The following is a 24,289-nucleotide window of genomic DNA, read 5'->3' on the forward strand; positions in this document are numbered from 1 at the left end:
TCTGCTCTTCAGTGCTGCTCTAGCGCCACATGTGCTGACATTGGAAAACATTCAATCAGCATAAGACCAGAGTGTACTCAAAGGTGGTGTGAACACAGAAAAAAATTCTCTCGTTCACGCTTCACTTGGGTAGTCGAGATTGTTATTTTCGATCCGTTTTCTGTACTGATTCAGTGCAAAAGCCGGTATTAGTACATGTTGATTTGGACGATGTTTCATAACGAGACGGGTGACAAGATGTTGTATATGGTATATCTTGATGATGTTATCTAATACTGTACCAAGTTTCAAGGTCCTCACTTCATGATTAGGGCAGTAATTTCGCTATCGAAGTCGACCGTGTATGTAGAGACATGCAGCTGCAGCGTCTGGCCTCTCGAATCTAGCCTACCGCATAACAGAATTTACGCAAAAGCCGGCACTGGCCGGTGTCCATTTTTCCGCATGGTATATCTTCATGATGTCATCCAACACTGATTCAAGTTTTAGGGTTGTAACTCAAGGATTGGGGTGTACTCATCGCTAACGAAATTACTGCCCTAATCATTGAATGGCAGCCTTGAAAATTGACACGTTAGCTGATATAATCAAGATATAACACGCGGAATCTTGTTTCCCAACTCGGTATAGAACACTGTCAAAATCAACACACATCAATAGCGACTTTTGCGTAAAATCTGCTATGTGGTAGCCTAGTTTTAGTTTAGCGCACACCTTTATACATAGTCGATTCGGACAAGGCAATTACTACCCTACCCTAATGCGTGATAGCATAGTGTCCTATATGGTGTCGACACAAGCAAATCGCACGGTTCAATGAAATTGTATCACGTCACAGTTTCCATTTGGCTACAGGCAATTTGACGGTGATTTTTGACCAACTTGCCTAGCATTAAATTTGATGAATCGGGTATCAATCGAAAGCTGACGCTGTACTGCTTGCGAAAATATAAATTTTATTCCACTCATGGCCCTGGAACCCCCACAATCAGCCCCAAATTATTCATTGTCGTGTAGATTGGCAGTGTGACGAAACAAAGCTGTCTGGCGAAACGAGAGACTAGCTCAAGAGCAAGGATGCGGCCGAGCGGCGAGAGTGGGATCAGCTGACTTCGCAGCAATAGCAATGTGCATGTGCAACCGCGCCACAGAGAAACGCTGCGCTGTTGATACTTATTCTATGCGCTTCGGTACAAGCGAGCACACACCAGCCTTTCCTTGACTTGTAAGGGTAGAACTGGGTCCACAGAATGTATTAGGGCCCTACCAATTTTCGCACAATATCCTTCAGCTGATAGAGATATGTAGGCTACGTCTAAGTAGTCTACATTGGATATGTCAGATTATTATGATATCGATTGCCTTAGCCCGCTTGTTGCGTAGGGCTCCAGAGACATGTCGCGCTGTTGATGGCGGGTGTCGATACTTTCTGTAGTCGCTTTTATGGTTAAGTAAGTATGAGCAAGGAGCATTGAGCATGAGCATACATTACAAGCTTTTATTTGATCCGTATGGGTAGGACTTGGTTCGCGAATGCAGCAGGTAAAATGTTGATTGTTGAATGAAGTTTAACAGCAGGAGTGTCGAATTAAACTGGTATCGCTGTCCGGATTCAATCCGTTACTAGAAATCTTGCGGGCCATACGTGCCAAATGATTCCAAAATGTTACCACCAAATTCATACCTTTGTTTTCACTGGAATATATCTGATATCACTATAAACGTTGACGTTGGAATTTGGTTTAGCATTTTTCAATCACCAAACAGTTTTTTTAATGCCGTGGACCTTTTGCGTCAAAAGTAATACAGTGGTATCACAGATATTTGAATTATATTCATTCTGTAGCCTGTATTTATATTCCTAATGTAACTTACGTAAAACTGATTTGCATTATTTTTTTGGCATCTGTGAATAACTGAATGTCCATTGTCCATTCGGCCCAACAGAGTTTGCACTGTTTCGCCTACTCGGAATTTGGTGTCAAGGTCACCGACGTGGTGCTTATGGGGACTAGAGTGAAAACTCATCACTGTAGTTGTATTACTACAATATGATATATTTACATTATCTAAATTTGCTGTCTTGAATGAATCTTATTACTTGAAAGTATATTTTTCTTACTAGAAATATCTCTATCAGCTGAAGGATATTGCGCGAAAATTGGTAGGGACCAAATACATTCTGTGGACCCAGTTCTACCCTTACAAGTCAAGAAAAGGCTGGTGTGTGCTCGCTTTTAGCGAAGCGCCTATAGAAAGTATCAACAGCGCCACGCATCTCTGGAGCCCTACGCAACAAGCGGGCAATCGATATCATAATAATCTGACATATCCAATGTAGACTACTTAGACGTAGCCTACATATCTCTATCAGCTGAAAGATATTGCGCGAAAATTGGTATGGCCCTAATACATTCTGTGGACCCAGTTCTACCCTTACAAGTCAAGGAAAGGTTGGTGTGTGCTCGCTTGTTCCGAAGCGCATAGAGAAAGTATCAACAGCGCAGCGTTTCTCTGTGGCGCGGTTGCACATTGCTATTGCCGCGACGTCAGCTGATCCCACTCTCGCCGCTCGGCCGCATCCTTGCTCTTGAGCTAGTCTCTCGTTTCGCCAGACAGCATTGTTGCGTCACACTGCCAATCTACACGACAATGAATAATTTGGGGCTGATTGTGGGGGTTCCAGGGCCATGAGTGGAATAAAATTTATATTTTTGCAAGCAGTACATCGTCAGCTTTCGATTGATGCCCGATTCATCAAATTTAATGCTAGGCAAGTCGGTCAAAAATCACCGTCAAATTGCCTGTAGCCAAATGGAAACTGTGACGTGATACAATTTCATTGAACCGTGCGATTTGCTTGTGTCGACACCATATAGGACACTATGGTGATAGCCTTGAAACTTGGTACATCGTTAGCTGATATAATCAAGGTAAACCATACGAAATCTTGTCTCCCAAATACGTATAGAACACCGTCAAAATTAACACATATCAATAGCGACTTTTGCGTAAAATCTGTTATGCCGTAGCCTAGTTTCAGTCTGACTCTCACCTAGGCATTTTCGAATTCGATAAGGCAATTACTACCCTAATCAATGAGTGAAAGACTTGAATCTTGGTACATGATTAGCTGAAATAATAAAGATACACCATACGAAATCTTGTCTGCTAACTACGTATAGAATACCTTCAAAATCAAAACATATCAATAGCGAGTTTTGCGTAAAATCGGCAATGCGTAGGCCGCGCACACTTATACTTAGTCGATTTGAATAAGGCGATTACCACCCTAATCATTGAGTGTGAAACTTGGTAAAGTGTTCCATGATATCGTCAAGATATACCATACCAAATCTTGTGACCAATCTCGGTATATAACATCGTCAAAATCAACACATACCGATACCTACGTTTGCGTCAAATCACTGTTTCAGACGGATCGACAATAGCATACTTGACTTCGGTAACGCAATTACTGCCCTAATCATGAAGTGAGGACCTTGAAACTTGGTACAGTATTAGATCACATCATCCAGATATACCATACGAAAACTGGTCACCCATATCAATATGAAACATCGTCAAAATCGACATATACTAATACCGACTTTTGCACTGAGTCAGTATACTGAAACGGATCGAAAATAACAATCTTGACTACCCAAGTGAAGCGTGAACGAGAGAATTTCTTTCTGTGTCCACACCACCTTTGAGTACACTCTGATAAGACGATTTCCACTGGCTGCGCATGGGTAGCGCCATTGTTACGAAAGGCTGGCCAGATGTCGGATCGGAGGTTTTGATACCCCATCACTTCTGAAGGGGCGTAACGTAGGTCATTATAGCTGTAGATCTATATGTGCCGGTGCCTGCATATAGCTTCCATCGCAAAGGACAAGAAGCTATAAAGAAAGATTGTATTACGTTGGAACATAGGAGAGGTTACTGTGGAAAGGATTTTATTTAAGGTTTGTGTAACATTGGCATATTTGTGAGAAACTTGTTATTTATACCATTTATTTCCACATACTCCTATCATAAACATCATATTATTATGACAATCTGCATATTATTATTGCCTCGGCTCCCATTTGTGTTTCATCTTCTGTTACCTCCACCGAGCTATATCCTCTATAAAAATGAGTGCACTGTATTAGTCCACTGCAATAGTTGCGACGAGTAGTATAAGACCTTTACATGTGATTTCATGATTTCCAGTCAAATTTATTTATTTTTGACGAAGCAATAAATTGTCAATATGTCTGTAGTTTGTGATTTACATTTCTTAATCACTCATAGAATATAAGAGTCTATGAAAGACATTTCCACGATAGTGATATCAGGCTTGTCTCAGTGATTTACATTACTAGAGCTCTCGGAATACAAAAGTATATGGAAGACAATTCCGCGATGATAACATCTGGCTAACGCATTGCTGCAGACAGATTCGGCTCTGTCCTGGCAGAATACGAGATATCGTTCTGTCCCATCTAAATTTCCGTGGCAAAAGATTTCAGTCGAGCAACAAACGAGTGAAGAGAATCTCTGCATGACAGACTGTGTTGACGTGGATATTTTTCTATATAGCCTACTCATAGAGACAGATCCAACCAGTTCGTACAGCAGGGCTCGCCAACTCAATACCAGTCTCAAGGCAACATCGATACCATAAGTCACACATAGTTATCACAAAAGAACTAGTATTTTATTGAAGGAATATAAATATAAATATAACTAAGAATATCGGGACCATGAATATCATTTTATTCTACAGTATGAGCTGCGTACGATACCTGACAACAGTTTACATAAAAGTACTATCTGAAAGACGTCTCTTAATCTTGTGGGAATCCCCAAGTGGTTTTTTAAGACTCTCAGTCTTAGCAGTAACTGCGCCATCGCACGTCAAACCCAGATACCCCATCCATTCTGTCTCGATTAAATGCTGTTACCATCACCGAAGCTGTTTCAGCTAGTGAGACAGGCCACCCCTGTTTTTTTTTCACCCAGATCCGTGGTTTTCGAGCATCCCCTGGGTTCATCAGGATCAGAGTGTTCGTCAGGTCAATTTTACGCTCGAAAATCAATTATTAGACCAGTAAGATCATTATGTCGTGAAATGTACGTCCTTCAGTTCGAGTTCGCCATTGTCGATGGATTCAGCTGTTATTGTAACGGGAGAGTCTTGAGAGACTGTTTACATTCGATAGTTTCACTACTAAAATCAGATGCCTTGCGATGCGATGGAGCTTCATTGAATGCTGACAGTCAGGCACTTGCGGCTGCAATCATGTACGGTATGTCTTCATCTTTGGATTCTTTGCAAACTATAAAGATTGAATGAGCATATAGGAGTCAATATTGTTATGCCGTTTTGGGTATGCCACATCAAGATAGGCAATCATCTCCAAATAAGTTTCATGCAGCATTAATGCCAATAAACGAACACAGTAAATTAATATGTACCGGTGCTGTGTCTAAGAAAATGAGAATACTGAAATCCATTTTTTCTACAAACATTTTGTAGCCTAATAATCAATGTCCCCTCTAATTTTTGACGAGTCTGCGCACACTCACCAACTTACTGCGCAGAGCCTTGGACAACAGTGCGTAACGACTAAAAAAATGGTCCTCACTTCAGATTTTTTGTGCGCAAATCGAATTTTCTGTGGGCAGTGACCGTGTAAGCACTGCGCACGCGCGAAACTTCGACGGTACATTGCTAATAATCTATTATTTCCGGATCAGGTGAATTTCAGTGCCAACGTTTCAATGTCCACAAACGTAAAAACTGTTGAATATGCATAGGCTACACCGGTAGCCATGCATCTGTTCGCGACAACAAGAAGCCAAGAACTACGTTCTTTACCGTTCCAAGCTGAACTTCTTACAAGATAGTAGCATAAACTAATAATAAATCACCTTATATATACGCGGCTTCCTCACATTCCAATGGCGCGGTATTCAGAAACGTCGGCGAATAACCTCGTTAGGGGAGCAAAATGTGGCTGGTTCTGAACTTGGCCAGTCATACACTACTGGCGCCAGAGCGCTGGAAATCGTCTATAGCATAGCATAGCATAGTATAGTAGCATATGTATGCATACTGCATAGCCTTTACAAAGCTATGATGTATGGTTGCCAATGAATCAATCAGCTCCCAAAATAGCCGCCGCAGCGTTACTTCAGTTACGCTTAAAGCGTAGGCCACACGTACAATATTCACTAGCGACAATCTCACTTTTTCACTATAAGACGAGTGCTACGTCATCATGGGGTGGGAAAAGGTTAACCGAGTACAGTACGTCTTTCTCGGAGCGAGAAACTGTGCCGGTACGGTACTTATTACAAAGCTTCAGTATGGGGCATCATTCGAAAAGGTATACCGCCGTACAAGCATGATATGTTAGCCGATCGGATGACATGGTAGAAGTTGAAACAACAATAAAATGCTTTATGCACATTGCACACATAGTCCAAGGCATTACTGACAGCTATTTGCAGAGGCAACACTTTCACTGGTAGTGGCATTCAATAAATGAACACATATTTCAGCAGTCAAATGCGGTATCATAGTGATTTATATCAGTGCTCTTCAACCGGGGTTGTCGTACACCCCAGCAGACATGGGGTGATTACTTCATGAATGTAATCGATTGCGATTACGATTACTTATGAATCACGCGATTACGATTACGATTACAGCAAAATCAGGAAGTAGTCGATTACGATTACGATTACATTGGAAAAGTAATCACGATTACTCACGATTACATTAATTTTGCTTCTTAAAACCAATCTTAGAAGATATTTGGAAGGCAATATAAGGATTGCGACAGAAGGCCTAAAATGTGTAAACAACTTTCGTTGTATATGATACGTTATTTGCTTGTTACGTCATAATGGGTCCATTGTCCAACTTGAGGGATGATTTCTAGCACCCACCGATTTGTAGGCTATTCTTGTCACGACCGTAACTTTCGCACCCCAATAATGTTAAGAACGAGCTCGACGGGGACTAAAAAGTAGGGATGGTGGGAACACCTGATAGGTTCAGATTCGTGTGAACGCGAACCTTTTTGAAAGGTTTTGTCTGTGCGCACGCGAACGTTAACCTTATGACGTCACGTGTCGTCACATTGGTAATTCCAACTCTACATATCTGGGAAGCGACTCCGGCTTCGACTCCACAATACTGAAGTACATGCTGAATTTTTAAAATTCACAAAATATATCAACTTGAGCAATCAAATGCTATAATAATCCCATAAAATCAATATATATTCCGTCGCTTTGCCGGCAATTTTGACGAGGACTTGCAAGGGGATATAAGGTTACGCCTTAATGGACGAGGACAGACCGGACAATGTATTCGGTGTCCGACTATTGCGACATTGATATTGAGCAAAGTGTAAAACTGGATTCTATACTTGCTACCGATATTAGCTAATAAAAAAGTTATACCGCCTTAGCCAACACCCCGATCGTAATCCACAGACTTGTTTTTTTTTTATGCCAATCAAGATCGAGACCGGACGCCTGCTGGATTTTTTACGTAAGAGAACGACGTATTCTTCATATCAATATCAATATTGGTTGAATAAGCATCATTCGCTGACACTATACATATACTGTATTTCGTTCGTGATGTTGCGTGATTGTGGGTTAATCTCACAGCATAGAGTTAATAGGAAAGCTGAATATTTCGAGCAAACCATTGTAACAAAGCATGGAAAATTTTAGAGATTGGCAAGTTGTATGATCGTTTAGTGTTGATTTTTTATGCTGCCAGCGCCTTGCATAGAGTGGCCTGAAGTTGAAATGCTAAGAATTTAAACCAAATATGTAATAATGACGTGGAAAATTGTAATAGCCTACGTGCAGAACCTACGAAGGCTCGTTTGTGAACGTGAAATCTGTAGATTTCTGAGGTTTACATGCAGTACGCGAACGTAAACCTCACTCTCACACCATCCCTACTAAAAAGTATTTCGTAAATCAACATAAATTATGAAGTAGTTTTTGAGAGACTTAATAGACTTGAAAATTTTCTTCGAGGTTCGCGATTCGATGTCTCTAGATAGCTTGATTTTGAAATGCTTACGTCTCCCCAAAGAAAGAAGCATGTCTGATTCATATGAATAGGCATTGCGGTACCGGTCATTACCGCGTCACGACAGTGACGACACTCCAAAAGACATATGCAGTTTCGATCAACATGCGACTTCACGAAGTGTGTTACAAAAGAAAGACCTAGGCCGAAACGCTAGGTATGTGTCCGTTGTCAATAGCCACGCTAGATGGGCGTGACGAATAGTCCTGTCCTTCCAATCGGAGCCCCACAATACGAATGTCACCCGGGACCCCCACAGAGGAATGAAGACATGGTAATTTATGTGCGTGTCCCACGAAAGTTTCGGTCTGATACGTTTGGGCGACTATACAACATCTTTTGATTATATAACAGACGAGAGATCACGAAACTAAAATAGAGTAATTATAACAACATACAAGATGTAAAAATTATGAATTACGTGCTCCCAGCTTTATGGGTAAATGTGACCATCGGGGCTGAGAGAGGATTAAAAATGAATAGTAATATAATGCGATCACCAATATTACTGACGAGATTCAGTCATCAACCTGAAAATTGACGTGGTGGGGACGAAGTGCTGTTATGCTACTGATTCTAGCTACAATCCAGGCTAAGTAGTTGTGTCAGTGAATGGCTATATCTTTGTCCGGTGTAATTACGCACGTACATAGGCCTACTACTCGCCAAGCAACAGCGGTCAAACTGCATTTTTAACTAAACATACCGAAACATCAATACATGAGTTACTATTTGAAACTAGGCAGGGTGGTGAATATTATCCTGCTGCGAGGCAGTGGCGTCTGCAGTGTATTGATAACCTGATACCCAGCATGGCGAGTGTTCTTAAAATTACACTACAATGTACAGTGTACAATTACATCGAGTATCTATTTACTAAGTGTGGAGTGGATACTTCTTACGCAATAGCAAAGCCAATACTTCTGACGTAATAATGAGCAGTGGCGTTTGGAAATCTGACATTGATGCTGTCAATAAACCTGGTATAATATCTCCTTGTTCGCGAATGTTCAGTTTATGTCATAGTCCTCGTACAAATAAAAAGTAATCGTTATTTCACAAAGAAATCGATTAAATATGTGAAGTAGTCGATTACGATTACGATTACTTCGGATTTTTTTCGAATGTAATCGATTGCGATTACGATTACTTCAAAATGCTGTAATCGTCGTAATCGATTACGATTACTAATCGCGATTACCCCATGTCTGCACCCCAGGGTGTACCAGAATTTGCAAAGGGTGTACCACTCGGATGGGGTGTACAGGGGTGTACCAGATCCGAATTACAATGAGCCGATGGCTAGCTATCACAAAAGCAGGTTTATGGGCCAGTACAGGTTGACGCACAGGTTAATGAGCACTGCTCATTGAGCAGTATAGTACGATGTTATCTCAAGTGTAATAGTGTACACCGTTTGATTGTGATGTCATAAGCAAAAATTTCTCCTATTCATTTAGCCGTCGGCAATAGACCAATGGTTCCGTTTGGTGTTGGAAAGTATGCAGTTACCAAACATGTGTTCAGCTAGTCATTTGTCTCTTAGTGATTTGTCTCTTAGTGATTTTTGAAGGAATCGCCGCGATAGCTCAGACTTCTTGAATCTGTAATAGACACTTACGTGACCTTTGACACGAACCAATCAGGTTGCAGCAGGATGTAAACAAAGAACAAGCCCGGGCAAGCTTACTATGAGCTCTTATGGAAAAAGGTTGAAAAATGTAGGTTTTAAGCAAGATTACGTTGAATTGGGGATGACTGGCCTTAATGAATAGTAATAGCGTAGAGCTAGTATGTGGTTGCAGCTTTTAATCTAGGATGAACATGAATGGTGGCAAGTACGCACCAGCGTGCTGTGTCCAAATGCACGGGTTTTTGACAACTTTTCTGATTAAGCGACGATTGTTGTACACTATACTATAGGATTGTGGTAATGCATATTTTGACGATTTCATAGGCTCCAGGTCTCGAGCAAAATTTTCAAGCATATCTCATGTTCAGAAATATATATACTATAAAATATAGCTGCTGCCACACATCACAATTTTTGTGTATTGATTATGAAACTTGAAAGCTATGGAGATTCTATCGAATTCATGGATTTGAGTGGAACAGCATCTTCTTCTAACACCGCGGAGAAAGCTACGAAGTATTTCATGGAGCGCTATGCACACGATTTAGGGATAAAGATTGAGGAGACAATCCACTCTTTTTAGAAGCAATATTCTAGTGAACAGCCAATGTTATGGCAACTTGCGGAAAAGTGAGATAACACACTCAATGGAAATACACGTTCTCGGAAAATCCATTATTGATTCGTCTTGCACTTGTAAGACAGGGTAAGTAAGGAAAAAGACATTTTTTCAGAGACTCCTTCAATAGATATTTTAACCATGATTTATTTTCATATTAGGTTCTGATATATGCTCTCATGCATATGCATTGATTAAGACAATCCAGCACCTGAAGCTAAAAGGACTATATTGTGATTTGCATCAGCATCAGTGAGCTCCATCGTGATTGACAAGCAATCTCTCCACCGTACTCGCAACCGATCAACTCCTGCCTCAAGGTAGATTTTGGTGTATCTGGTGTCTTCAGTTTTATAACATTCCATCAAACACAAATAATCCTAGAACATTTTCATCTGGAGAATTGTTCATTCAACAAATTGGGCATCTAAATGAGCTTCAATAATGCACACCACTGGAATATTTAGACATGTACTGTTGGTACAGACTGACCATGGCACCGCGCAATTACGATCCGTAGCATGCTATTAGGCATTACGATATTGACAATGGAACTGAATTTGCACAATTGCCGAATATGCTGCGTCATTCATTTTTAATTTTCAATCTTGAATTAGAGTATGCAATTAGTCCATATATATTTGGTTAGTTGTGATACACAATGCTGCATAGTATGACACCAGACAAAATTTTATACTCCTTGATTCTTCCGATCAGCTGTTCAATATGAATACGTTCTCTCGCCATCTTTCTTGTTGTGGAACAGTCTGGCTCAGGCATTTGAAGGTGTGTAAATCACGTGCAGGAATATTTAAATCTAGATTCAATTTCTTGATTTCAGACTCAATGGTGAATCCCTTTTCTGCCATGATAGCATTGCCTGGCTCACCATAGCTGAACTCCATCATTTTCTTACATTTCTTGTCGAATCCACATATTTAACTAATATTTCGATCTTAAATGCTCCCTATAAATAGTTCCTGCACAAAAGTAAGTGTACCACAATCCATCAATCCTTTCAAAGTTGTATGTGATTTATTGACAGTCAATAATCATTCTAGATTTGAGAAATCATGAATGAATGCAAATGGTGCATTTTTAAGAACCACATATCTACATGGCCAAATCGCGATTTAATGAAGCAGTTACATATGGCTGACCCAATGGTTAAATACTATGCTTACAGCAATACTATAAATTTGATGTCAGTAGGATAAGTCGGGCAATTCAGAAAGAATTTAATGTAGTCTAGCATAAAATTTCAGCTTCTCCGCATCTTTTGACATTATGATGCTCCTCTGAGAACTGAACTTCACTAGCAATAATTGTCCGCCAATTTGTAATTTTCCTGGACGAGTTTACTGTTTTGTGCTTCTATACTTCTTCCAGAAATTTGATTTTCTTGCGTTTTATCCATCGACTTCCTCTTTCTGCAGCTTCATAAAAGATATCCATCAAGCCTGCACAAAATATATAATATGTTTATTTTACAGAGCAATACTGCTGTGCAGGCACCTATCAAGGCGTACTCGTCCGACTCGTACAACGTATCACCGCTACCAATTTCAACTATTCGTCTCATTATTGAATATATTGTTTTCAACAATTTCAATACATTACACACCATCAAGCAACAAAACTGGAGTGGAATAAAACGAGACACACACCAAGTCGATTGTGGCATCAAGTGTGACTGCATTTCAGATTGGACTCATTTTGAAACACAGAATTGTTTCATCTAGATCAGTGGTTCCCAACCTTTTTGACCTATCGCCCACTTTTCAAGGTCAATACCGATCATCGCCCCCCAAATTTTGTGTACCGAAAATTGGGCACAAACCTGTAATCACCGGCGGGTTGACTAAAAAAAAGGGTCAAATTTTCGGCTCGATGTCTAATTTGACACACTTTTGTAACTAAATTTCCCTGGGTTGACTAAAAAAAAAATAAAAAATAAAAAAATGTCAGCCGTTTTGACGCGTCATCGCCCCCTTCGCTATTTTCGCCCCCTTTGTCCATTTTCGCCCCCTTCGTTATTTTCGCCCCCCTAGACCGCCAAATCGCCCATGTTGGGAACCACTGATCTAGATTCTAGATTATGTCACGATTCAATATTTTTGGTACAATAATAGATATGTCATTTTCTTAATAAAATGAGAATTCAGATGACTACAAGGAAGTCCACATGCCTTTATCCAGATTTTACATTCTTCCATGCATGTCATTGGCTCTGGGAAAGGTAAAAGCGCACACCAGGAACGGTCTGGGTAGCCATCTCCATGTTACGCAGGCTATTAGCGCAGTATTTATCCTGATAGATACAATACATGAGCTAGAACAAAAAATGACGATTTCAGCCGTATCATATTAATATGATCATTGAATATGCAGACAAGTGTCCAGTGTAACAGTAATTTGCTAGATAATGATACAGACTGTAGACTACTATATACAAATGTCGATTCCATAAATAGAACGCATATAACGCCACATAATGGATACCACACATATCCTGACACAATATTCCTCTAATAGATTCTATTCGCTACGACAATCCTATAGTATACGACTAAGGATAATACAGCAATAGTTGCTTCATCCGAAAAGTTGTCAGAAATTCATTCATTTGGACATACCATGCTGATGCGTGCTTGCCATCATTCATGCTTATTGTAGGTTATAACACTGCATATACATACTAGCTCTACGTTATTACCATTCACCAAACCCAGCTATTCCCAATTCAATGTAATTTTGCTAAAAACCTATATTTTTCAACCCTTTTCCATAAGAGCTCATAGTAAGCTTGCCCGGGCTTGTTCTTTGTTTACATCCTACTGCAACCTGATTGGTTCGTGTCAAAGGTCACGTAAGTGTCTATTCCTATCCGACGTTTATAAATACCGCAATACACATAAATGAAGTGACGTAGCCAGCCAGGGTCGAAACAGCTTCCATGTTGAAATCGAAACCCTTTTGTTTTAAAATGCCGATTTTATGTCCAATATTTCGCCATACATTTGCAATTTATTATTTTGTTATTAGTGCTGCAAATTAGCGACAATAGACTGTGTATAGCGGCTAGGGTTAGTTCGGATATCAATAATTTTCACTATCCGGATAACGGATATATCCGGATATTTTGGAATTTATCTAACCGGTTAACCGGATAATAACTGCTGAGTGGGACAATCGATTTCATTAGGTCTGCATGTAAAACGGATCGCAAAATCATTACACAGTGTTATTGTAGAGTAGCCTACCTACCTACGCGCGCAGTATGAGCGAATACAAGAAAAACCACGCAAATTTAATGCTCACTGCTTCTGCAATGCCCTCTTTTTAAAGCACAGATGCATCAATTGTGGGATCCTGTAGCCGGGACCGGAATTTTGTAACAAAGAGTCCACGTTCATTGAATGCTTTTTCAGCTTCCACAGAAGTGGGCTGAATAGAAAGCAGCGCTTCGTAGAGAGTCAAAAGGTTGGTATCCTTTTGACCATCCTTATGTTTAGGTTTGGAGTACTAGAAGGACGACTAGCTGATACTGGAATTGATGCCGACATGATACCTCGCTCTAATTCACGTGATCAGGCACGCAGCCAGCCGAAAATGTAGGGGGATTGAAATAAAATCAGGGGGTTTCGATTTTTTTTTTCGAATTAATCATCAGCGGAAATCAATTACGCTTGCACGCACGCACATTTTTGCGAACATTCGATGTCATTCAGTTTCGCGGTGTCTCTCTCAGAATCACTAATTAGAATACACTTACCGGCATATCGTCAACAAGCCATCGAGAGATAGGAGCCAATGCATGCTGGGTCCGAGATGGTTAGGCCAGCGATTATATCGTTCGTAGGCCTATTGCAGATGCGATTGTTTAGGTCAACGATAATATCGTGAGCACCAAGCCAATGAAGATGCGATTGTGCAGGCCAGCGATGGAATAGTGTGTACACTGCACAAAGTGCACATGGCCTATTGCAGATGCGATTCTTTAATCCAGTGGAACTATCGGCTTGCTGAAGACGCGATAAATCAGGCCAGAGACGATAGCCGAGCGCGCGGCAATCAATGACCTAATTTAACGATCTTCTCAGCAGGAGATCGCGTCACATTACATTGTGCGATGTGTACAGACGCATCTCGCTAATTGGCAACACGCTTCTCGTTAATCGGCCGCGCCAACACTGAATACGACTTATTGAAGCTTACTAAAACGTGTAAAATGCATCAGCAACGATTCTTTTTTATCCGGTTAACCAGCAGAAAAATATCCGGATATCAGATAGTGAAAATACCTGCGGTTAACCGGTTAACCGGTTAACCGTTATCCGGATAATCCAACCCTAATAGCGGCATACGATCTGAGGTTACTGACATCTCTTACAGCCCAAGTGCTACTATCGACTATGTGTGGTGTGGGGCAGGCCTGATACGCAGTACGCTACATGGTGCGCCTGCTATCATCGCTGATCTGAATTACCGCTTCTGCAGTAGTAACTTTACTTACTCTCTCCCGAATACTGTTACATTTAGCTTGATTATCGTTCGTAATGTCATGCTGTTTTTGGGCTGACAAGAAACAAATTCCAATTTGCGTGGCGGGCGGCTTAACTGGCTGCGAATAGACTCTGTGACTACAGATAACTAACCTACGGTCCGTAGGTAGTTATCTATGCTGTGACCAAATATTATTTTATTCAAATCCAAATTTTTTGACGACAATAACTCCGCTTCTACTGGTTGGAATTGAATCAAATTTGAAGAACATCATGAACAGAAAAATTTCAAATTTTTCGTTATTCATTTTATATAATAAATAGAAACTTTCTTCTCCCGTAGCAATGCGGCTACTGGTTGGAATTGAGCCAAATTTGGTGTGTGGGCTTAAGTTAGGTAACCTAACAATTTTATCAAGTAGCCAGATTCGAGAAAAAAAGTCATTTTTGAAGACCCCTAATCAATGTTCCCTCTAAGCTGCGCACGTGCGCAAATGCGCAGTGCTGAAACGGTCTCTGCGCACAGAAAATCTACGCTGCGCACAAAAAATCAGAAATGATGTTTTTTTTATAGTTGTTGCGCACTGTTGTCCAATGGACCACGCAGGCGCGCAGATTCGTGAAAATTAGGATGGAACATTGTCAGGGCCAAATAGTGTTATCACTGAAGTCTGAAATTGAGGTACAAGTGCGCCCCACAAAGGTAACTATTGCGCTCCGTGAAGAAATAAGAATTCACAATCACGTGCGCCTCACGGAAGATATTTTTTTAGTATTGCCTCGTACGCGTGAGCGATACTGATATCATTTCAATAGCGCATTATTTTCTGGGAATGGCGAAATAACATGGTCAAAGTTATAGATAACGAAGTTATAATCTCCGAGAATCTAACGAATAGTCTTTCTCCGCGTGGCATGAACATTGCGTAAGATTTACTCAGGACCGTAACTTTCGCACCCAAACCCCATAATTGGAGGGGCCGAGCTAGAAGGGGGTCCAAAATTATTTCGAGAAATAACATAAATCATGGTGTATTTTTTTGGAATTTTTCAGGAATTTTTTTCGTGCTACGCGCGTTTTATTATTGTCGGATATCTGATTATTGGGTACTCTTTCCCAACAAAAATTACGCATGATTTATAGAAATGGGCAGTTGAGCGTCGGCCATTACCGCACCATGACGCGCCAAGAAATATGAAGTTAAAGGCTATGTAACATGCGACTCCAAGAAGTGCGCCAGAACGATCGGCAGCGAGAAAACCTTGGGCGAAAAAGACTGCCCCGGTGCTGACCGAAAACTTCGATATATACAAACATATGTGAAATTGTCCATGTCCATAGGCGCCTAAATGGCTGGCGCCGAATGTTCCTGTCCTGGCGATCCGAGTCACACCACAAGACAAATGCCATATCGAGGGAACATTATTTTCCAGTTAAGAAATACCAATTTGAAATCGTGTACGTCTTTTACTTTAGTACGTTTTGGCGATTTCAACATCTTTTGACATAGCAGATAGGGGGTCACGAAATAGCATCATGTAACGAAGTCGTTATATCAACGGGTACGCCCGAAGATGTTTTAGTATTATTTAGAGGGCATATCTATTCCAACACACCTCACTGGATCAGCTCTACCGGTAAATCTGATTATGCGAGCTGGGAGAGGATAAAAATTGATAGCAATATATATGCAGAAATTCCCGATCATATTGGCCGATGCAATCATGAATTATATACATTTTTCGCGCTTCGCGCGTTAGGGACGCTGCTACTAAATAAGCACCCAATGTAGATGATAAGTACCGGAAAAGCCTAGAGCCCTAGGGGCCCTAGTTTTATCACCCTATTGGAGAGTGGTTGCGCACTGTTGTCCGAGGGCCTGCGCAGTGAGTTGGCGTGTTTGCGCAGACTCTTGAAAAATTAGAGGGAACATTGCCCCTAATGTACAGGGGTGTACGAGTTTTGAGCAAACGTTAAAAGGGTGTACGACGTCGAAAAAGGTTGAAGAGCACTGATTTATATAACTGCGATTGGCTTGGTGTTGGTCAGTTGCGGAGAGCTTTGTAGCGCACAACAGCTGTTTGATGAATGAAGTGACCACGATGATCAAATCGGAAAATCGGCGTGATAAAGTATATCCAGTAGAAGCACTGATCCATTCATATCAAGCATGAGTTGGGTCGTATTTTGTAATCTCCTCGTCCATCATTGCACGGCCCGTGTCGTTACCAATTTACATACCTTGTGTTCTAATTTAAACATTTGAATTCTTGTGGTTGCAAGTGCCAACATTTGCACCTATTTGAATGTCATAAGATTCGTTTTTGTTATTACAAATGCCATACAGGTCTATGCTACAACGTATCACCTACTAGGCTATACGTCCGTACACGGCGGAGGTCTCCGAACAACTGATCCATATATCACTATAATTTTTTCGCAGCTGTGACGTAATACTGTTACAACAAGATTCACTAGCGAGCTCGCGAGTGAAACGCATCGGTAGCGACTTGACTAGCGACCTCTCTAGCGACCTAGCTAGCGCTTGCTAGCGAAGGAGTGGAGCAAAGAAAGAAACGAAGTCGCTAGCGAATTTCGGTACCGTGTGACCTACCCTTTACTGTATCTCACTCCGATTTTACCCTATATTTAAACAAAATTCTCGAAAAAGAGGACAAAATATCAAAATAGAGGACATTTGGGCGTTTTCGGAGGACACTTCCAAAAAACTCAAAACAGAGGACAAATCCGGACGTATGGTATGGTAACCCTATTCCTTAGCAGGATTTATCCTTTTTCTGGTTCTGGAAAAATGTCCTCTGAGGACGCCTAAATGTAATCCTTTACAGCTACAGCGAGTGAAAATGGGCATAAATGACGCTAAATAGCAAATTCGTGGTTCGAACGTAAGCGACGACCCTTTTTCTTAGCCAACCAATGGGAATCGTGTAAGACAGACTGTATTTCGGGAGTTGAGCCTGAAAATTGACCTTCTTTTAATCAACCGACCACAACGTCGTGGAGAATCAACCATTTTCCGGATCTTACTCCAGTATCTCAAGTGTGAAAATATTAAAAAAGTGTCCTCCTTTCCCAAGTCCAAAATATGGTAACCCTAAAATATGTCCTACGTTAGGGTTGCCATACGTCCGGAATTTCCCGGACATGTCCGGAATTTCACTGAAAAATCTGCGTCCGGGAGGAATTTCTGAAATATGCCTAAATGTCCGGAATTTTGAAGGCTTAAAGCAGGCTCAAAAGTTTTTCGTAAATCAACATAAACAACATTGATGATACTAGTATGAACTCCAGGCACCACCCTCGCCAAAAAATGCAATCAAAATAAATATAAATAACGATCATTTACTGAAATAAGTCTGATTGTGATCGCGATTATAATCTAACGGTATATTCCTAGAGTTGGTTAAGGCCGATTGGATGCTTCAATCACAGACAGAGGCTATAAATCTTGGGGTTGTCCGCCTTTATCTGGAGATCGCGATGATGTTGGACGTAATCAGCTTCCTAGGCCGTGAGTAAGTTTGGGCAAGCAGAATTTTTTTAGTAATCAGCTTATCAAGTTTTGAGCTTTGCCACGGAACATTTTCAAGTGGGAAATGAGGTCGCGAGCATAAAAGGTTGGAAATCACCGGATGTGCAACCTGCTGGTGCATTTTATAGTAGCCTAATATATCGAAGAATCAACATTATTGACAGAATTCACACATAAAATTCAACAGCCAAATGCATATAGTAAGTGCCCAACAAGTTACATCGACTACCCTATGGTGGGCCCAAGATCAGTGCTTTTTGGGCGGAAGGGGGGGGGATGCTGTTTCGGACCTGATTAAAACACATAAACAGATAGCCTTGGGTTGCCATATTTTTGTGAAGCAAATTCCGGACACTCCTTAGAGCCCACTAGCGGATTTTAAAATGAGGTGTAACACATTGACCGTCAATATGACGTCACACTAGCAAAGCATTTCACATCGACTATATACACTATACAGGAATGAAGTGGAACATAGGTCATGAATTGAGCCATCTGCATTGTGAGCTCTGGTGATTTCTACTTGCTAGGGTTTGCAATAGATTCCTCCACGGGCCGGATGAAATCATCTGGCGGGCCGTGTCTGGCCTGTCAGGATTGTGTATGACAGCCCTGTTATGCAGTTAGGTCGGTGCGGCTATCTGCTTATGTGTTTTAATGAGGTCCGAAACAACATCTTTTTCTCCCCCCCCTCATTCCGCCCAAAAAGGACGGATCGGCGGCGGATGGACGGCCCACCATAGGGTAGTCGATGTAACTTGTTGGGCACTTACTATGTGCATTTGGCTGTTAAATTTTATGTATGAATTTTGTCAATAATATTGATTCTTCGATATATCAGGCTATTATAAAATGCACCAGCAGGTTGCACATCCGGTGATTTAATCCAACCTTTTATGCTCGCGACCTCATTTCCAATTTGAAAATGTTCCGTGGCAAAGCTCAAAATTTGTGAAGCTGATTACTAAAAAAATTCAGCTTGCCCAAGCTTACTCACGGCCTAGGAAGCTGATTACGTCCAACATCATTGCGACCTCGAGATTAAGGCGGACGACCCCAAGATTTGGAACCACTGTCTGTGATTGAAGCATCCAATCGGCTTTAACCAACTCTAGGAAACGGCATATACCGTTAGCTTATAATTGCGATCACAATGAGACTTATTTCAGTAAACGATGGTTATTTATATTTATTTTGCTTGCATTTTTGGCGAGGGTGGTGCCTGGAGCCCACACCATTATCATTATACGTTGCATTAACTCGCGCGCGGCGCAAAGAACAATATTGAATCGCATAAATCTGCTTGAAAATCACATCGTTTACGTTGATTTACGAAAAACTTTGGAGCCTGCTTCAAGCCTTCAAAATTCCGGACATTTAGGCATATTTTAGAAATTCCTCCCGGACGCAGATTTTTCAGTGAAATTCCGGACATGTCCGGGAAATTCCGGACGTATGGCAACCCTGAGATAGCCGCACCGACTTAACTGTATAGCAGGGCTGTCAAACACAATCCTTGCAGGCCAGACACGGCCCGCCGTAGATGATTTCATCCGGCCCGAGGAGGAATCTATTGCAAACCCTAGCAAGTAGCAATCACCAGAGCTCACATTACAGATGGCTCAATTCCCGACCTATGTTCTACTTCATTCCTGTGTATACTGTCGATGGGCAATGCTTTGCTAGTGTGACGTCATATTGACGGTCAATGTGTGACAGCTCATTTTAAAATTCGCTAGTGGGCGGTAAAGAGTGTCCGGAATTTGCTTCACAAAAATATGGCAACCCTATCCTGCACGCTGCGCCGGGATCTGTGATGTACTGGGAGGATGGGATGTACGAATGCAATGAGCCAATTCTGAACCTTTAACCTCCGAATTTCATACCCCAGCTTCATAATAAGGCATATAATTTAATAAAAAACGAATCGCGGTCACGCTTATCATACAATTCACTCATTTATGGAACAAAAAAAATCATTGAGTACAATAACCACATTGAATGGAGGTAGTGCACATCCGACATAACTTACCCCATAATTTACCTCCAATCTGACAGGAATATTCATCACAAGTAATTATAAATATACTATCAATTGAGATCTATAAAGTGCCAAGCAGGTCAACTAAATGCACGGTGACTACACAATACAACAAAACGGCCGAGACCACTAAATAGTAACCGAATGCATAGAAAAAATAATAATCTATTAGTGCCTTTCATAAAATAATTAAAACCGTGCCACCATCTTCAAAGACATATTACAGACAAAGGGAATTAGAGCGATTAAAGTCATATGAAAACAAATAATCGAACGAATTTAGTGCAGATAGTAATTCCAAGCAAAAGAATAACAAGGGAACCACACCGACACAAGTTTTTCAAAATAAGAAATGATAGCTAAGCAGTTCAAAATACCGTACTAAAAACGCGATCTCTGGAATTGCACAGAGCGAATATGCACAAGAAAACAATTCATTGTCATGATTTTTTTCGGTCTAGGGAAAGGGTGAGGCATACATGCCAATTTTGCCACCCAAAACCCTGACAGCCTTCATATTATCTGTATGTAAAATGATCTTTGAAAGCAAATGTATCATACTATTATATTGGGAAGTGCAAACGATTTCTGGATTGGATGGATTTCTCACGAAAAACAGCATGATACGATAGCGATAAACGTAAGAATCATACACGAATCCGAGAATATCTTACTGTGTCGCAAGTTGTCGCGGACGGAACAATAGGCATAGGCACGATGATGTAAGCACACGTCGTTTGTACGCAGCTTTCAAACGTCGGATAACTTCCGATACGTTTCCTGCTGGTTTGGCAAACGTTTCGAGTCGGTTTGGCCGTTTTGAACTGGAACTGCGTTTGTGGCTTCGTGAATTTCGTTCTGTTCGGGGTTGCTCCGTTCTCTCTTGCTGCTCTTACGTCGCATGCTCATGCGGCCCGAGGTGATCATCTCCCCAAAGCCGGGCTCGTGCGAGAAAGCGTATCCGGACCGGGGACGGCTCGATGGTTTTCTGCGCACCGGATTCTTTAGTTTTGATAATGCGGATTCTCCGGACTTTGACTTCTTCATTTTCCTGTACATTCTCCGGTCGGTGACCTGTTGCCTTAGAATCTGAAATGGAAATACGCACGTCACGATACTAGCGATACTAAAATTCGACTTTACTAGGCCTGAATCGAGTCAACAGCAGAAATCAAGAGACTGGTGTCAAGATTTGCAATGACTTGACGTCACTCGTGATCGAAGGTAGCAAACTGTTCCCATCATTGATTCGGAGATTCCAAATGACATGGCACTAAATATGATAAGTTTGAAGCGGTATAGCTCTAGTCCATACGCATATAATACAACGTTAACTTAAACAAGTGAAAGTGAAATATTAAGTGACTTGACTCGAGACACCTTCAAAAATCAAGTGACTCACTAAGACTTGAAGGTCTTGTTCTCAAGAGTGATCAAAACTTTAGATACATCCGAGTCTTTTTAACGATTTAGAATGTTCGTACCTGGTCGGTGTACGTCGGCTTGAGCAGTCCTCGGAAGAGTTTTATCGCCAGTTCCGGTAAAATGCACACAACAGTCGTGAGTACGATGCAGAACCACGCGTTACTCGCCTGGTATGTATTGCGCGCGACACCTGAATACGACACGAATGTCGGATTGAAGTAGACATAGAGGAAACTAACACCATTACGCTACCTTGTCGGTAAAGAAAAGTTACGTTCTGCTAATAGAGTTTAAACAACCGATAAACCCAACTATCGCATTGAAGAATACCTTCGTTCATACTGTCACGTTTATTCGCCAAAAGCTTTCCGGTAGCGAACATCAGTAATAGTGATTCAAATTCAAACCATCATTGCTTTGAAAAACTCGCAATCATGCAGTCAAACTAAAAGTTTGAAAGGCCACTATATTCGACTCACCGATATACGGAAATGAAGAGGGTGACAAGAGAAAAAGTCCGTCGCTGTAAAGCGCGAAGCTCATGACAAAATAGATGGCGATGCTGCCCCATATGAAGAAATGATTTATGACAGTCCAATACTGGGTGTCCATCGCAACCTGAACACAAGAACAAGGATAGTGAAAGTAAAAACTTCCTGACTTCGTTGAACTATTCGAGGCTGGATCAGAGAACAGACAAGCAGGCTTTTAACACCATGGCCTGTCATTTTACGGATTAAATTGTGAAAAAACATGAGCGAACGTCACCTTGAGGTTGACTATGATGATGAGACTCGTAGCAACGACGGTGCCGACGCTCTGCAGATTAGTGATGTCCTGACCGTTGCCCAACGAATTCGTGTGATATGTACCGTACGTGAAGAAAAACAGCACCAGAGAAGTCAGCACTCCTTTCGCCGTGCTGACAGAGGAAAGTCGTCATGAACGAGCGGAAAAGTCGAATCAAAAAGTCATAGCGTACCCGATGAAGAATATTTTCTTGTTGAAACCCTCGTTCTTCTGTCCGGGAAGGTAGAGACGCGGATACCGTATGCAGTACGCGTCGTTCAAATCCTACCAGACGAACACAAGATGAGGCTTTGCTACCTTGCCGAGGTTGAATCTCTTATATTGGAATGCATTACGCAACACAGTAACAAACTATTTCTAATTTTTCAGAGCACTCAAATTAGGTTTGGCTTCCTTGCTTTCCCAAGTGGTTATGTAGTTAGGTTACTTCCACATCTACTTGCTAGTCTTGTAGGGAAAACTACCAACTGTTTACACTTTAGTGTTGTAGGCTTAATGGCGAAAGTAGTTTTGGGTTAATGTCTGTTGTCTCACCAACCAGGCAAAAATAGCCCCTGCCCCGCGGTAACTGAATTCATGTTCGAAAATTGCACATATTTGTAATGTGATGGCTCATCCAAATCTACTATTAAAACCTTCAATTTTCTACCTCCACCTAGTGTCGACATGTCTTGGAAATCGATGGGTCTACTTGTATTCGGGTAGAAATCTATAACGTTACTTCTGTTTCAACGAAATTATTACCACAATGAAATTACACATGCAAAAAAGACTCCGATACGATAAAATATGAAGGAACTGGCACACTTACTGTGACAGGCATGATTGGATGTTAAGAGCATGCAACGTATACCATGCAAAAACATGCGGCTACTTGACTGTATGAAGTCGATTGGATCGTTAGTGATAGACAAATTAACATAGTATATAATCAATCAAAAAAGAAACCCCACACTCTCACAAGCAAAAATTATGCTAAACGAAAAGATTAACGTACATATACCTAATTATATATGCACTACCGAAAGAAGCGGCAAAAGAATTCGCATTCCCCGAGGCTACCAAAATCAACGTTACGCATCTTTACCTGGTCCAGAAGAGCTAGGACTATTATAGGCATAGAAGTGTAGACGACATTGTAGAGAGTGACGAGCCAAGCGTCGTAGATAGACTGTATGTGTTTTGGTGTGTGTGTGTGAGAGAGAGAATGTAGTGACGAAATAAACGGGAGACAGAAAAAGGCAAAAGGCAAAGAACAAACATTGGATTTAGTAAATTGAAAATACCATAATTCTAAATCGTTCACTAATTGCGATAAGCAAATGCTCCATAATATGGGCTACATTCTAGGCAAGACCACCTTGGTGAAAACGTTACTCATCAAAAAACAGACACACTCGATCGCACCCTACCGCCACAACCCACAGACGATAACGAATCTGACATTTGTCGAAATGCATCTCAGTCAAAAGCCGACGCTTAGTCACTGGTGCTATATATGCGGCAAAACGTGACAGCAAAATCGTGCGACTGTCAATATAGTTAACTAGGACAAATCGGATTGGGGTGCCGAATCCAAAATTCAC

The 24,289-nt window shown here is 41.2% G+C and overlaps 1 protein-coding gene and 3 long non-coding RNA genes across 6 annotated transcripts in view; 2 read left to right on the top strand and 2 right to left on the bottom strand.

Annotated features, from left to right (window-relative positions):
- Positions 1–10,033: 10,033 nt before the first annotated feature.
- LOC145448669 (uncharacterized) lies at positions 10,034–12,074 on the top strand. Its single transcript, XR_013917996.1, has 3 exons — positions 10,034–10,455; positions 10,530–10,688; positions 11,862–12,074. It is a non-coding gene; the product is annotated as an uncharacterized LOC145448669 (long non-coding RNA).
- On the bottom strand, positions 11,385–12,667 carry LOC145448670 (uncharacterized). The gene is made up of 2 exons (XR_013917997.1): positions 12,558–12,667; positions 11,385–11,828 (listed from the first exon to the last, which is right to left on the bottom strand). It is a non-coding gene; the product is annotated as an uncharacterized LOC145448670 (long non-coding RNA).
- A 781-nt stretch (positions 12,668–13,448) lies between these two features.
- On the top strand, positions 13,449–14,115 carry LOC145448671 (uncharacterized). Its single transcript, XR_013917998.1, has 2 exons — positions 13,449–13,851; positions 13,884–14,115. It is a non-coding gene; the product is annotated as an uncharacterized LOC145448671 (long non-coding RNA).
- A 6,204-nt stretch (positions 14,116–20,319) lies between these two features.
- The window catches only part of LOC145447602 (phospholipid-transporting ATPase ID-like), a 29,162-nt gene continuing 25,192 nt past the window's right edge, over positions 20,320–24,289 (bottom strand). For 2 of the 3 annotated variants that reach the window (XM_080325845.1, XM_080325844.1), the window contains 6 exons: positions 23,791–23,874; positions 22,876–22,967; positions 22,662–22,815; positions 22,373–22,511; positions 21,953–22,083; positions 20,320–21,557 (listed from right to left, as the gene is read on the bottom strand). In XM_080325845.1, the coding sequence (XP_080181971.1) occupies positions 21,219–21,557; positions 21,953–22,083; positions 22,373–22,511; positions 22,662–22,815; positions 22,876–22,967; positions 23,791–23,874 (939 nt within the window). In that variant the 3' untranslated portion in view covers positions 20,320–21,218. The remainder of the gene's footprint in view (positions 21,558–21,952; positions 22,084–22,372; positions 22,512–22,661; positions 22,816–22,875; positions 22,968–23,790; positions 23,875–24,289) is intronic. The other variant, XM_080325846.1, reaches the window with a different exon arrangement.

Source organism: Botryllus schlosseri, chromosome 10, assembly GCF_051294905.1.
Source record: "Botryllus schlosseri isolate E-star chromosome 10, Bs_hap1, whole genome shotgun sequence".
NCBI classification, from domain to species: domain Eukaryota; kingdom Metazoa; phylum Chordata; class Ascidiacea; order Stolidobranchia; family Styelidae; genus Botryllus; species Botryllus schlosseri.